Genomic DNA, 15,456 nt, shown 5'->3' with positions numbered 1-15,456 from the left:
AGCTACAGCATGCTATTCATGCTCCAAGACGATGCCATATTCCAACGCCCATTCTCGCTGCCGTTCGTCTTGCCACTCGCTGAATCGCCGGTCAGAGCCACTGGCCGCACTTTGGTGCCGACAAAGCCTCGTCGGTCGCGTCCTGTGCGGCCGCGCCCAAGCCAATTGTGCTTGAGCGATTTCATCAGCGTTTCGACGCGCTCCTGGGCCTCATCGTTGCTCTGCACGCTGGCAAGCACGCTGAAACACTGCAGTAGCCGGCCTACCGTGTCAGTGATTACATGCGAGGTGTCTGTAGCCTGGTTGAAGCGGAATGACTGCATTTGGCGCTGCGGCGATGTAAACGACTGGAAAATCAACTGGTCTGGGTTCGATGACGTGTTTGAGGTTGCGCGACTCCGTGTCGCGCTGAGAGAGTCTGATGAGTAGCTGCCTGCGACGTTCAACGCGTTCGATGACTGAGAGTTGACGCTACTGTAGTTGGGATCTAAAGAGGCGGCCGTGGCGGGTCGACCGCCACTGTTACTGCTGTTGGAAGTGCCGCTCAATGCCCCAAAAGTGGCATCGATTGTGTCTAGACTCAGACGAGAGAAGACCGCCTTTAGTCCTTCATAGCGCTGTAGGATCACTGCGTCTCGGAATGCAATTAGCACAATGGTACGCACGTCGAGCGCGTCTCCGATTGCTGTCTCCGGCGAGTCTTGATTTGTCGGAAAAGCGCCCCAAAATTCCCTGGCTTCGCGGTCGTTCATTACAGACCCGTGGCCCTTGAATTCGAGATCCAAAGGCAGGAAAACCGCTTGGATAAAGGGCAAAATAGTCCCAAACGCTGAGATCCAGATCTGGACCAAATGTGGAATCAACTTCTCGTCCTGCACTCCACTGATGGAGTGGTTCAGGGTGGAAAACCCTGTGTATAGTAAATCTCGTAGGTCTTCGACGACTGTTGGCATATGCTTCTGTACGCAGCGTTGGATATGGATGATCACAAGCTTATTCAAATCTTCCACTGCGATCCGCACATCTCCACCGTCAAACACGACCAGTAGTTTCGCTTTGAGAAAGTCCCACACGTCTTCTGCCGTCATATTATGTAGACCAAAGCCCTGTAGTGCTTCCTTCACGCTGTCGTTGTTGTACGTTCCCGCTGTACTGGCCAGCGATGGAGCCCCAACAAGCGCGGCTGAGGCGTTCGCACTGCCAGCGCCAGCAAGCCACTCGGATTCTTGATCTCGATTTGCATCTATGGCCGCTGCCGATGCCATGGCCTTTTCTTCTCGCTTTTTCTCTCGTAGAGCCCGACCACCGTGAAGAATATCCAACCCTGACTTTCCAAATCCAGTTGATAGTGGAGACGACGGAGTAAAGCTGTAGAGAGACTGCGGTGCGTTGGGATCCAATGGCTTGGAGTTGCTGGAAGCCGATGATAGAGGTAGATGAAAGTGGTCATCTTTAAGCTTTAATTTTTGCCGTGATAAAAAGTGGTGTTTGTGTGATTTGTCCTTATCCTTGTCCTTGTCCTTCTCTGCCCTATCCACCGGGACGACGGTACTGGCCGAAGCATTTGACAGATTATACAAGGATGAATTGTTCGAGCTCATATCGGTTAGGTTTGTTGTCGACGCACTGACGATTTTCGACAGCCCGCCTGATCCGCCAAACCCGAGTTTACTAGGAGACGGGAGAGCCTTGTCCTTCCATTCCTTGTCTCTCGATATGCCGATGTGTTTTGGTTTTGAAAAGAGCTTCTTTTTTGACCTTTCGGCCTTGTGTTTCTGGTCCACAGTTTCCGCGCCGGGGCTGCGTGGAAAGACCACGTTGGCTGCAGTTGTCGCCGCGGCTGCATTCGAACCCACGAGGCCGTTTTGATACGTCTGCGCTGAAAAGTCTCTTCGAGTGTGGGTGGCGGTGACAGTGGGCGCAAACTGGGATGGGGATGGAGTGTCTCGACTGCCCTTGCGGCCCTTGGGCCCGTCTTCGACAGGGACAGTCTGCGATCGGTTTCGGACGTGATGGGTCGACTGCATTGCCGCCTGCGCAGCAATCTGCGATGCGGACAGGGCGGTCATGTTGGAGGCGTGTTCAGCGAGACTGGCGGTGGGAAGCGACGGTTCGAAGAAGCCCTGTGAATGCTGTCGCGGCCGATGATGATGGTGCGACTGTTGCTGCTGGTGCTGGGGAAGTCGCGGGAATTGTTTTTGAGTAAAAGGCTCATTCTGCTGCGCTCTCACAGGAGCGCCGCCGCTTGGTCGTTGAACGGTTACGGAGGGTAGGGAGACGTTGCTGCTGTTGGTGCCGTTGCCGACGCCGGACGAGTTGCGAGGGAGACGGTGAGACGACGAATTGAGCGAGTAGAGGGTGTTATTCTTGGGGCGGGAAAGCGTGGTCACCTGTGACGAGGCGGAAGAGCCATCACTGCTGCTCGACGAGCCAGGGCGTAGTGCATCGATTCGCTGACGCTGGTGCTGCTGCTGCTGTTGCTGCTGGGCGCGAGGAGGCGGTTGCTGAGGCGCCGCTCGCCGGTCAGGGCGGGTCGAGTGCATTGTGCAGGTGGTCACTGGTGGCTAGGCAACGACGATCGCTCACCACCGCTTCATACCAGAGAGTGTCGACGAGGAGGGGGAAGAGACACAGCTGGGAGGGAGTCCATGGCAAGAAAGAGGAAGAAGGAAGATTGTGGGAGATGCGAGGCTGGCTGTAGTAACTGAATACTTACTCTGTTCGTTTGCAGGGAAGGAGCGCCCGCGGAGGCGGAGCCGGTCTGGGAAAGAGCGACCCTTATGATTTATCCCGCTGGGTGCGAGTCCCCGCTCTGTGTCGCTGCTGCAGCCACTGACAACCCCTCATCGAGCTTTTTTTTTTATGCGCTGTAGCTGTTGCACCACAACGCTTTATTTGTTCGACAGAATCAGCTCAACACACTCAACCTCAGCAGCTGCATCCGCAATGGCGCCAGAAAAGCCCACCATCTCTGCTTCGTATGCCTCCCCGGAGCCTTCTCTCGCGCGCACCTTCCAGCACGAAATCGCTGCGCCACTGCGCCGAGACCACTCGGTTGCCGAAAAGAAGGCCTATCTGTCCGAGCTGCGTGGCCTGGTGACGCTGGTGCAGGCCGAGGTCAATGTCTTTCTGACAGAGCGCATGGAGGAAGACAAGAAGGCCGCTGGTGCCAAAGACGCGGAACGCGACGCGAAAGAGGAGCAGAACTACGGCGAGGAGAATGTCGAGGAGGATGCTTAATCGACAGTCTCCATACTATACTGCTTGCTACAGGGCAATTCACAAGAGATATGATTTATATATTCGGTTTAAATGACAACTTTACATCTCCGGGGTATCATTCGCATGGAAAAAGCGCCGCTTCGCTCGTGATCGAAAGCGAGAAAAGCACAGAAAACAGATACGACAAATAAAAGATTTGCCAGCCTCGAACATGCAATTGAAAAGAAAAAGAGAAAGATAAACAGAATGGTCATGTCACACGGTTGGCGCAACCTAGATGGACAACCCTATCACTGCACCAGCTATTAGCAATGATGGTCTCGGATCATGACTAGGGAAGAAAGAGAGGGGAAAAAAAACATACTCTGGAAACACGCTGATGACACTACCTCCAAGCCGCTTGTGGCAAATACCGCACACGCGCTCTTCCGTGATCGTGACATGTCGGCTGCGCGCTTTGTTATTGTCCGGCAGTCCCTCTCCGACCAAAAGCCGGGCTTGAGTCTTGATATTCTGCACTTTTTGCAGGTTAGAAACAATGCGAGCCTCGTTCATGATGGAACTAGCAGCTCGGATGCGACTGCGGAAGTAGAACTCGAGTTCCTGGACGGCAATGTCCTCGGGGATCAGGTTGAGGGTGGACTTGGCCGGCAGCCGAGATCCGTGTTTGGCCATGATCTCCAATGCCGGGCCGTATTGCGTTTTGTTACCATTTGGAGGCGAAAGATAAAGGGATAGCAATGTCAGGTAGATTGGAGGTTTCGTATCATCGGCATCCGTGGGCGCTAGGCGATGAGATGGAGCTATCTCTGCTGCTGATACTTCTTCGGTGACATGGACGTGGTTACAGTACCTAGAAAAAGTCAATATCTCGTTTACACAAAACAAATTTTTTGTAGTGAGAATAAAACTTACTCTTCAGCCTTATCATGCGCCTGTAATTTGAAAACGTAAATCTCCAGCGCCTGTCGATGCAGGCCCATCTTGCTAAATGCGATTGCTTTGGCCTCGTAGAAATCGGGGTCATCTTGTGGGAGGCGATCCAGCATCTTAGCGGGCGAATACTGGTCACTAGACTTGAGGAATGCCAAAAGCTTTTGCTTCCATTCCTCGAATTCGTCCTCACTAGCAAGTTTTGCTTTGCCGCTCTTGTGTTCTTCCAGCTTTTCCAAATAGAGATTTGGCAGTCTTTGGTGCAGATCCGGGCTCAGGTCGTTCAGCTCATCAATCACATGCTCTAGATAGCGAATCGCAAGAGCAGTATTGTCGACTTTTTCGAGAAAGTCAATGACTTGATACCGCGGTAGCGTCTCGGCGTTCTCGGTATCTGCCAAAAATATATCCATGCCGAGATCAGGCTCTTCCCGAATAGGCCAATCTGCAAACTCTAGGATGAGATCGATATATTCCGGGGACAAGTGCTGTAGGTATGCAATTGTTCTCTTGGGCCCGCGAAGATGGGCCCATTCATCGTCTTCTTTTTCCCCTTCTTCTATCTTTTCCTGACCAAACTTCCGAAGCAATTCCAATGCTCGACGGTGCATCTTTTTGCCGTAGTAAAAATCAATCAGTTCATTGTATCGTCCGCTTTCTCCAAGCTTTTCCATCACCACGTCCGGATCACAAAAATTGGCGATTCGAAATAGGGAACCCGCCAGCGAAGGCGTCGCGTACATGTGAGCTCTGAACAGCGTCGTATCGACCAGCCTGGCGTTTTCAAGTAGTCGTTCTTCAAACTCGGACTCTTCAAATTCCCCTGACAACCCGAGCAGCATTCGTACCGACTCTTCAAACTCATCGATTTCTCCATCTTGATGTAAAGAACCAGCACGAAGAGTGCCGTTTGGATTTAAAAATCTCTGAAACCGACGTCGCACATCGGCAAGATAGCCCTGCAGTTCGCGAACGGCTGTTTTGAGATCTTTCCCTTCTGTCAATAGAATATCAGCACGAATGTCACAAAAGCTTAATGTTGATGATGCAAACCTAGACGTTTCTCGCTTTGAGAGCTTTCCATTGGCTTTGCGCGGATGCTCCCATCGTCGCTACCCTCGTCTCCTTTACCGCGAAGAAAGGAGGTAAGAGAAGGCGCATAAGTAGAAGATCTGAGAGCTTCAGGAGCTGGGTCCTCAGCATGCGAATGTAGGCCATTCGTAGCCGCCGCCGAAGCATCTGCACCATTCACTTCAACATGCTCGGTTTCTTCTTCTTCTTCTTCTTCTTCTATAGACGACAAGTCGCCCGCTATGACCTTTGGGTACAGCTGTATGACAATCTCAGGAGGCGCAGAGACTCCTGCAAAGAGGTCGAGGGCATCGCGGTATTTACGGTCGTTGAACAGCTTTTGAGCCTTTTGAAGCTGGATCTCACGCAAACGACCTGGTTTGTCTGTCAAAAGTGCGTCCTCTAGCATCGTGATGAGGCTGATCGCTTCGTCCAAATACCCGCTCTCGACTAATGCGTCGATCTGATTGTCGTAGCTCAGCGCCTCCATGCGCCATATGGCTCGGTCACTGGCTACCAAGAAGCCTTTCCCGGCATGTGCTAGACTGATATTGGGGTGCGGCATATGAAGCAAGCTCGCCGATGGCAGAGATATTGACTGAAGGAGCGATAGTGTGTCTGGATTGCGTACTTCCAAAGTGCCCTTTGAAGGATCTTGCAATGCCAGTAGATATGGGTATGAATATCCAAGAGCCTCGGGTGCGGTGTTCCATGGTATCTGCCGCTTCCGCAGGGATGTGCCATCAATGTCAATAAAGTGCGTGTTGACATCTTTTGCTAAAAGAACCTGCCCTTCGCTAAGCCGTGTAGCGAGAGGTTTGGGTACAATGCCTCCCATTCCGATATAGCTCATACTGGCAACGCCGACTCCTCCGAGCCGACTCGATTCCTGTCCCGCACCGCCGCCGATGCTTCCCGGTCCTACAATATCCTTGAGCTCCATGGTCTCAATATCGACCAGGACATAATTAGACGTAAGCCCAGCAATCAGTCTCGTGCCAGATATCCACGTCAAGGTTTTGATCCCGCTAACCAAAGTGACCTCGGCCGCGTCCGGGTTGAGCTCCATATCCTGCCAAGTCCAAAGTATAATCTTGCGTTTGACCGCGACGGCAAGCCGGGACACGATGGACGGAACGTCTGTTTCTGCATCGTTGACAACATTCGAAGTCACCGCAAACGCGGTCGCCCCTTTTGTCTTCATGAGTTGTTCCCCAAGGTCATAGCTCTGCAGGTCGTGTAGGAAAACGTAGCCGCCGGAAAGCGAGACTAGAATGTTGGCCTCTTTTATAAAGGCGAGCTGGTCAATCTTGTAACGGGCGAATTTCTCCTGTTCGCGGAGGAGATCGGTGGTGGTCGTCGAAGGTCCGTCGTCGCCATCGTGGTCGTGGTCGTGGTCGTGGCCAGCCGAGCTCTCGATCGCATGGCCGTTTCGCTCGTCCCCGGCCTGTTCATTGACCCGGTACACGCGCAAGTTGCCATTGTTCAAGCCGACAAGGAGGCGATCGCCGTACGCGAGAACGGATTCAATCTTGGATTTGTCGCGGGGTTTCAGTTCGACGAGCGACCGAGGTTTAAAAGCGGACAACATGGCTGCGACAATGACGGTGGCAGCAGCAGCAATATGCGACCCTGTTCTGAAAGCATGCGAATACGGATCATGGTTTATAGAACGGACACCATTGGCAAGCTAGCTCCTGTATAGTCCGACGGCGGAGTTGGGATGTGTGAGCTGCGGTAGTTATCGTGTGCCTCCGCTCCGGTGACGATGTGTCATGTGACCTCGTGGGATTGGAGACAAAATACATTAAATTAATGAAATCTATAAATACAAAATTCCAATTTATATAAAAATTATATTAGTATATATAGATATTTTGTTCATAATTTAATCTAATTATATAAATTTAAATCATTCCAAATAATTTAAAAGGTTGATCATTTATATTTTTAAATAAAAGATAATTTTAACTCTATATTTAACTATTTGTCAAGTGCTAGCTAGGCTCGGGAACGCCTGATCCAGCTTTCTGAGATGCCTGCAGATTCCCTAAGGGTTGATGGAGCTGATAAATCCAAATAAGGCATTTACCCCTCATACTCATGATATATAACCTAATTAGGAAGTAAATATCTTTCTAAAGTTTATAAGGTTAAGGTTCTATCTTAAAATAGAAGGCTTTAGGTGCTTAGGCCTACAATCGATGATGTAGGTGGTAGTGAGCGAATAGCACATCTCTAGGTTTGCAAGGGCCATGTTTGTAGCGAAAAGCATACTTATAATGACACTTTACCATAAAATTTCAGGGTTAATAGTTCTAATAGTATTCAAGATGTCCTAACTGGTTTTGTGAAGCAATATAGACCCAAAGTCTTCAATATTCTATGCGAAGCTAGCTGATTGTGCATCTTACTCTACAGTAGTTAGGTTTTTAAAGAATTTGCTCCTCACTCATGTTCTTGTATCTCGGCGTCTAGAAAAAATGATATTGCTTCTATATATTGCGTCGCGTTTCTTGTCAACAGAAATACATATTGTATGAGTACCCGTTGAAATCACTTGTGAAAAACTGAAATATACTTCAACCAATATCCAAAAACTGGACTTCTAGACTTGACATCAAAACGACCATGTCCCTTTCAGGTCTTGCCAAAAGCGTCTACCATTTAGACAGCCGAACACTAATAAAAGACTGTTTAGCCATTTGTCATGAATTCTTGGATAACGGTACTCACGTTGTCGCCAGTGCAGCAAGCAGTCGAAGACTTGCAGGAAGGGCCGTTGTTGCCTTCCACAGTGAAGCCTGAATACAGTCAGTATTTTGATAACTATTTATTGTTCAAGAGATTATACCCAGCAAGTTAAGGTTCTCAATCAAGCTTGTCTTGGCACAAGCAGAATCCTGGGTGCCAAGGACGTTGTTCAAAAGAAGGCCTTTCTGCAAGAGGTTGCCCAAGACGCCATTGCCCTCGACTTCTTCCTTGTTGATGCAGCACGCAACTTCACCGGGGCACTGCTCCTGGGCTTGTTGAATAGTAACCTGGTTGCCCTGTTCGGCATGCTGTCCACTTGGGGGGAGAGCGGCCACAGCCACAGCAAAAGCAATAGTCAAGAGATAGTGTTGCATTTTGACGGTTGAAGGAAAGTTTTTCAAAGAAAAAGTAGGATTTAGTTGAAGAGAAGTTTTTCGAAAGAAAAATAACTGTTTGAGTCTGCGTTCAGTGTGTTGCTGATAGAAGAAAGTTTGTTTGAGTAGGGAATTTCAAGCACATATTTATATTCTAAGATAAGAATAGAAAAAAAATTGTTTACCCGTTTTTTGCCGATTTTAAAATTAAGAATTCTATAGCATTCGTATCAAATTACATTATTTCTAAGCTTGGCAAGAATGTAGAATTTTTTATTTTTTCACTACTATATAGCCCTTTCTTGATCATTATACATAAAAGTTCTTGGAAACCACCGTTCTCATACAGAATGGACTCTACCTGGAATGTGCATTCTATGTAGATCATTATATACAAAAGTTCTTGCCTGTCTGGAATGTGCATTCTAGGTAGATCATTATATGTGAAAGTTCTTAAAAACCATTGTTTTCATATGGGGATTGATGCGCGCAACACCCCCTTCCTAAACCATCATAGCTTCAAATCGAAAGCATAGACCCTTAGTAGCCTCCTAAAACTACCACCCTTACGATCGCAATAGCTTCACAATCAGTACGCAGGAACTTTTATAAGAGGATTCTGAATTAGCTTCCTGCATTAATCCTAATACTGTCATATCGACCCGCTTAACACTAAGAGACCAGTAATATTGCGCCAAATAAGAACGTCAATCTAGCTTTATACTACCAAGGCTAAGGGATAACATCTTATTATTACCAGGGGCACGGGTCTAAGGGATAGGCAGCAGACTTAGATTAAGTTAATCAACACTATAATTTCCACTTTACATGTGCATTTTTATAGAAAATCTCTGCCTCAAAGTAATAGTACAAATAGCAGTCAGGCATAGACCCTCAACTAGGATTGGGTGATCAAAACCGCTAAGAATTTATTAGGAAATTTGGTTTCGACGCTACGACGGTATAGGAAGGGGGGAGGGGTGCACGCAGTAAAAAGGGCGGTGCGCGCATCAATCCCCTTTCATATATATTTTCATACAGAATGGACACTGTGTGGAATGTGCATTCTATGCAGATCATTATATATAAAAGTCCTTAGAAAACCGCGGTTTTAATATGGAATGGACCCTGTCAGGAATGCGCATTCTATATAGATAAAACCCTTCGGACCCTCGACTGGATATTCCAGTAGGGATCTTCTTTTCATTTCTACATTCTTATTTAAAGGGCGAAAATTATTGCTGTGTTAATAGCAATAGATCCGCACAGAAGCAAGGAGTCGGTGCAAGTCTATTTCTCACATCTGAAGATCATTGTTGCCAAGAGCATTCCAGCCTATTGTGGATCTAGAGGCTTGAAAACAGCATTTCAGTTGGCAGACTCTTCTGTCGTTTTTGGCGACTTTGCTCTACGCTACTTTCTCTACTAGATTGCCCGACAAAGTATATAAAGGATCGAAAACTTGAGATGGTTTTTTCTATACACATCCTATTTTTTTCACAACTACTTCCAAATCATCTCCTCCGCTAATCATAAAAATGCTCCTCTCTGTGGTAATTTCGCTTGCCTTGGCAGTGACCGGCCATGCTGCTGTTGGACCTTCTCCCGGTGGCCAGCCCGGAAACCTCTCCATCAAGGAAGCCCAGGACAAGTATCCCGACGTTGATATAGCCTGCTGCGAAAACAAGGAATCTATCCAAGCCAATGGAATTCTTGGCAATGTTCTGCAAAAGGGTGCCGCGTTGAACAATCTTCTTGGAACTCAGGATGCTGCTTGCGCGAAGACCAGTTTGATCGAAAACCTTAATATCTTGGGTGAGTGAACCTACATGGGTTAGTTACAACAGCCATTAACAATTTCTAGGCTTCACGAAAGAAGGCCCCAATGGTGTTTCCTGCTCCGGGATCACTGCGTACTGTCCCAAGGGCGAAGATGTAAGTATACAGTCCGGCTTTTTTTTTTCATTACTAACTATCTATTTAACAGTGCCACCCTGCAGATGACTAGGGAGACCACATTGATGGGGCACCTGGCTGCTTTACCTTGCGGATTTTATAGGCCTTTTCAAGTCATTATGTTCACATTATTGGCCTGTATTCAAGTTCTTCGACACCGGATCTAGTGACCTGTTGAATACAGGGACCTGCAATTTTTTTGTTTTCTTATTTGCAGAGGATAGTCATTTTATTCTGTCTAACTTAAACTGGTTAATTCACAATTTTTACTTTAGCTAGTTAATTTAATTCATAACTTATCTTAAATGCTCAATCCATCGGATCGGTTTACTACAAACCTGTTCAGAACAACGTAAGTATTCCCTTGGATCCCAATGTAACGTATTCGTGGAGTCTATGTACACTTCTCCGTATTAATATTTTATATTCTGTAAGTTTGTATAATTACTCATCTCGACGAATTTAAGATCCCACCAAAAGCGGACTTCGTCCAGTGGCATGAGACATCGACCCGTAACGAGGATGGTGCTCAATCTGAGAATAACCTCAAATGGAGATGGAAACGGATAGCTCTGCCCACAAAACTCGGTTATCTAAAGTCCTGGGAGTCTTCCTTTTCTCATTCCTTCCCCCTGTTTGTTTTCTTCAAGATAGCGTGCTTTTAGGGTAAGGGAATGACAACCGTCGCAGGCTGCGGTTTGACAAATCATATCTAGAGAAACGGAGCAACAAAGTTCAATAAAGCGCAGATAAGACAACGTAATAATCTGTGTAGACATTCTCGGAGGGTGGTCCACAGGTTTCCCACGGTGCATGACGTACGATATTATGGTACAAATGGTTAAAGCAAGAGTCATAGAAATTGTATATAACATCAACTGATATTGAAAATCATTAATCTTTAGTAATTATGGTATGTGTGGCTATTTATATGTACTGTAGCATCTAGTATATAATGAGTACTCTTACTGTTAAGTCTTCTGATTTCTATAATTATAAACTATATATAATTCTATGGTTATAATACCGAAGTAAGATTGTTAACAAATATTTCAATTCTTTTTTTTAATATCCTTTATACTGTTGTGTGAGATCTGTGACAGATCAAACAATATATTGAATGGCGGATATACTCGGTATGGGAGGAAGAAGAAATGATATAAACTTTGTGCATCACCTAGTAGCTCAATGTGAAGTGCCAGGCTCGGGGATGCCGATCCGGCTTACAAAGGCCTGCATATCCTCCGCGGGTTGAGTTGATACATCACAAAGGATGCATCTACCCCTCATGCTCGGTGAATATAACCCTGTTAGGAAGTAGGATCTCATCTAGATCAGGCTTATAAGCTTGAGACCCCATCCCCCAGGATGAAGGGGCTCAAGCGGTTTATTCTATATCAATATAACCCATATCTATTTACTTTATATACTGCCTCGACTCCTAGTAGGAACCCCCTCAGAGCCCAGTAGGTTCCAACTCCCTCATATATAAGTCTTTCAGACACCACCCACTTTACATTATAAACCGCTTCCACGAGGATCCGAATCGACTCCGAGACGATGGTGACTACACGAGGCATGACTTCTCCAACACCGGATGAACCGGGAACTGTTCCAGTTCCTAACCCGGGATTTGTACACGAGGAGGAAGAGGCTCAGGACCATACCAGTACTGAACCGGCGCAGGATGCGACTTCCGAAGAATTACCTCCACAAGCTGTTCCACAGGTCAACATGACCATGGAGATGCTGCAGGCCCTTATACAAGGACTCAGAACCACCGGACCGTCGCACGCGACTACCAGCGAACGTCGTGACACCAAGGTTCCAGACCCCAAGCGCTTCGCTTCAAAATCAATCAAGGAATTCGAGGAATGGATTGAGGACGTGGAAAACAACATCTCAAGTCGTCCCCGGTCCTACCCCGACGAAGCAAGTAAAGTCCAATATGCTGCCGCTTGGCTTGATGGAGACCACCGCATCCAATGGAGAGAGAAGAAAAATTCGATTAACTTGCAATCTTTTACCTTTGACGATTTCCGAACCTGGTTGGAGGACCAGATTGAATCCCCCCAGAACCGAGGAATCAACAGCGCTATGGCTTTATTAAGCCTAACACAGTCAAATGGACAAGACCCTGAGGCTTTTTATTCCAAATTCTCGATTCTCTACGAGAAAGCGAGAGAAGGAAGTGGCGGGCCTCCACCGGCCGAAGACCTCTTCAAATATCGAATCTTCCTGGCAAAGCTGTTGCCAAAGATCCGTTCGGATATCACGAGAATGGGTACGCTCCCAGCGAAGCTTCCGGACCTAATTACTACCGCTCAACGATTGTATCAAATCGAGAAGCAAGAGCGGAGATTGGAAAGGAAAGCCGAAAATGAGAATAACAATCGCTCCGGAGGCCAAGGTCCGACTCGGAACCAAGAAGGTTCCGACTCGAAGCCGACTCGAAAGCGAAAATATAGATCAGATCACAACGACCGAGAGAAATCTCAGAAGAAGCAGAAATCCTTCTCAAAGAACAAGGACAAGTCGACAGTGACCTGCTATCGTTGTAATCGTACTGGCCATTATGCCACCGAGTGCAAAGCTACCAAAACCGCTGAAGGGAATCCAATTTCACCCCCGAAGCTAAATGCTACCCATACAAAAAAGGAAAAGGAGACTGAGAAACAGTCTGACAAAGAGCAAACCCAATGAGGACTGCCCGTGGTTGCCAGTTTGAGGAAGGAGGAAGACTCGAAGAACTTCGCTATGCCAATTCACATAAGATTGAACCTTCCCGAAGCAAGATCCGAGGTGACCGCCATGCTCGACACTGGAGCAGACGAGAATTTTATATCATATAGGTTCCTACTCGAAGCCGGCTGGGAGCCGACTCGGAACCTAGAACAACCTGTCAAATTCGTTGACGGGCAGGTCACTACTTGCTTCGCTATCCTCAACCTTGACACCACGGTTATTGACACAAAGGGGAGAGAAAAGAACTATCCCCTACGGTTCTATGTAATCAACATGACCGGATTTGAAGCCATCCTAGGGAAGACCTGGCTTTGGGACGAAGATCCCATGATCCTTACCTGGCGCGGGCAAAAGTGGCAATTTCGAAAAAGTAAAGAATTGCCCACCAAGATTAAAATTGAGACGCCTCGACGCTTTGGACTGCTGGCAAGAACAGCGACCACGTTCTTCCTATCTGCAGAAGCAGTCGAACCAGAAGAAGGAAAACTTCCGGACACTTATAACGAGTACACCGATGTATTCTCAGAAAAGGAGGCGGCAACCCTGCCTCCTGAGAATGTCAATCATGAGATTATGTTGCAACCAGGTGCAAAGGGCCCTCCTTATGGACCCCTTTACCCATGCTCGGCGAAAGAACTGGAACACCTGCGCACATACCTAGAAGAGATGCAGCAGAAGGGTTGGATCCGAGAATCAACAAGCCCAGCCGGTGCACCTATTTTATTTGCAAAGAAAGCAGACGGCTCTTTACGCGTCTGCGTGGAACCGCGGTCTCAATGAGATTACAGTCAAAAACCGTTATCCCCTACCAAGGATAGACGAGATGCTGGACCGATTGACGGGATCCAAACGCTTTACCAAGATTGATCTCCGGGATGCATATCACCGGATAAGAATCAAGCGCGGAGACGAGTGGAAAACGGCTTTCCGAACTCGGTATGGGCACTATGAGTATTTAGTCATGCCATTTGGGTTGACTAATGCCCCCGCGACCTTTCAATCTTATATTCATGATGCCTTGAAAGGCCTTATTGATGATTTTGTAATCGTTTACCTTGACGATATCCTGATTTATTCACAATCAGAAGAAGAACATGTGAAGCACGTTAAACAGGTTCTGCAGAGGCTCAGAGACCACCGGCTATATGCAAAAGCTTCAAAGTGCAGTTTCCATCAGCAGAGGGTAAAATTCCTAGGCTATGTCATTGACGAGCAAGGAACCTCGATGGACACCGAACGAACTGAAGTTATTCGGAACTGGCCTGAACCAAAGTCTGCAAAGGAGATCCAAGTTTTCCTGGGCTTTACTGGGTTCTTTAGAAAATTTATAAGAAGCTTTTCAACCATAACAGCACCGCTGTCTGAGATGCTTAAAGGAGATCCCAAAATGGGGACTCGTGGGTTCAAACTGACTCCGGAAGCAAAGAAGGCTTTTGAAGAGCTTCGTGACGCTTTCAAAAGTCCTCCGGTGGTAAGACACTTTGACCCAGAGAAGAGAATCAAGATTATTACGGATGCCTCGAAGGTTGGAAGAGGAGCCATACTTCTGCAACCAGGCTCCGATACGGATCCTATTAGGACCCGGGTCGGCTCCGACTCGGAACCGACTAGAAACCGAGTATACTGGCATCCAGTTGCTTTCTTAAGCCAAAAGCACAGCGAGACAGAACGTCGTTGGCTGGTGCATGACCAGGAATTGGGAGCAATTGTATTTGCTTTCCAGAAATGGCGTCACTACCTTGAAGGTAGCAAGCACCCCATCAGGGTGCAGACAGACCATAATAATTTAACTTACTTCTTCACTGCGAAGAAGTTGAATGCAAAGCAGGCCAGATGGGCTCAGCTTCTAGCGGCTTATGATTTCGAGATTGAATATAAGCCTGGGGTAAAGAACCCTTCAGACGCTCCATCCCGACGCCCGGACTTTTTTGAAGACGGAAAGGGAGAAGAAGATGTCGGATTATTACCGACTTTGCAACACAAATTGAAATTGAACGCATTGGAGTCCGGCATAAGGCTGGCAAGCTTGATATCTCTAGAGGATAGTCCCAGTAGGGCAAGCTTATCCCGAGGGGAGAGCCCCAGTACGGATTTGCGTATAGACGGTCAGGTTTCCGGAGCCTGCCGTTGCCAGAGAAGACTTGCACTTGGAGCAATGCAAGCCGAGGACGTTTTTGGCTCTTTGACGCCGTCAACTGCGGACCTAGTACGGAAGCTGCAGGAAGGGGACGCCTTTTCTCAGCGGAAGATGGTTCCGGCGGACGGGATTTCCAAATCCAAATTAACGGACTCGCCTAGGAACCGAGTCGAAGACGACTCGAAGGCAACTAGGAACCTACCTAGGAACCGAGTCGGAAACGACTCGAAGGCAACTAGGAACCGAGTCGGGGACTCGAAGGCG

The 15,456-nt window shown here is 47.7% G+C and overlaps 6 protein-coding genes across 6 annotated transcripts; 3 read left to right on the top strand and 3 right to left on the bottom strand.

The window, feature by feature from the left end:
- Positions 1-2: 2 nt before the first annotated feature.
- Positions 3-2,543, bottom strand: TRUGW13939_06961 (uncharacterized protein; the record flags this gene model as incomplete). Its single annotated transcript, XM_035490103.1, has 1 exon — positions 3-2,543. One exon carries the CDS (start codon positions 2,541-2,543, stop codon positions 3-5), a length of 2,541 nt encoding a protein of 846 aa, XP_035345996.1.
- Positions 2,544-2,946: 403 nt separating this feature from the next.
- Positions 2,947-3,240, top strand: TRUGW13939_06960 (uncharacterized protein; the record flags this gene model as incomplete). Its single annotated transcript, XM_035490102.1, has 1 exon — positions 2,947-3,240. The coding sequence occupies one exon, from the start codon at positions 2,947-2,949 to the stop codon at positions 3,238-3,240; it is 294 nt and encodes a 97-aa protein (XP_035345995.1).
- A 232-nt stretch (positions 3,241-3,472) lies between these two features.
- TRUGW13939_06959 (uncharacterized protein) lies at positions 3,473-6,817 on the bottom strand (the record flags this gene model as incomplete). Its single annotated transcript, XM_035490101.1, has 4 exons — positions 3,473-3,515; positions 3,587-4,075; positions 4,138-5,152; positions 5,209-6,817. The coding sequence occupies 4 exons, from the start codon at positions 6,815-6,817 to the stop codon at positions 3,473-3,475; spliced, it is 3,156 nt and encodes a 1,051-aa protein (XP_035345994.1).
- A 1,076-nt stretch (positions 6,818-7,893) lies between these two features.
- On the bottom strand, positions 7,894-8,354 carry TRUGW13939_06958 (uncharacterized protein; the record flags this gene model as incomplete). The annotated part of the gene is made up of 3 exons (XM_035490100.1): positions 7,894-7,908; positions 7,963-8,030; positions 8,081-8,354. The coding sequence occupies 3 exons, from the start codon at positions 8,352-8,354 to the stop codon at positions 7,894-7,896; spliced, it is 357 nt and encodes a 118-aa protein (XP_035345993.1).
- A 1,538-nt stretch (positions 8,355-9,892) lies between these two features.
- Positions 9,893-10,362, top strand: TRUGW13939_06957 (uncharacterized protein; the record flags this gene model as incomplete). The annotated part of the gene is made up of 3 exons (XM_035490099.1): positions 9,893-10,169; positions 10,219-10,289; positions 10,342-10,362. The coding sequence occupies 3 exons, from the start codon at positions 9,893-9,895 to the stop codon at positions 10,360-10,362; spliced, it is 369 nt and encodes a 122-aa protein (XP_035345992.1).
- Positions 10,363-11,870: 1,508 nt separating this feature from the next.
- On the top strand, positions 11,871-13,013 carry TRUGW13939_06956 (uncharacterized protein; the record flags this gene model as incomplete). The annotated part of the gene is made up of 1 exon (XM_035490098.1): positions 11,871-13,013. The coding sequence occupies one exon, from the start codon at positions 11,871-11,873 to the stop codon at positions 13,011-13,013; it is 1,143 nt and encodes a 380-aa protein (XP_035345991.1).
- Between the last annotated feature and the right edge of the window lie 2,443 nt (positions 13,014-15,456).

The sequence above is a fragment of the Talaromyces rugulosus genome, chromosome IV, assembly GCF_013368755.1.
Source record: "Talaromyces rugulosus chromosome IV, complete sequence".
NCBI classification, from domain to species: Eukaryota; Fungi; Ascomycota; class Eurotiomycetes; order Eurotiales; family Trichocomaceae; genus Talaromyces; species Talaromyces rugulosus.
This window is presented reverse-complemented; position numbering and strand designations above follow the sequence as displayed.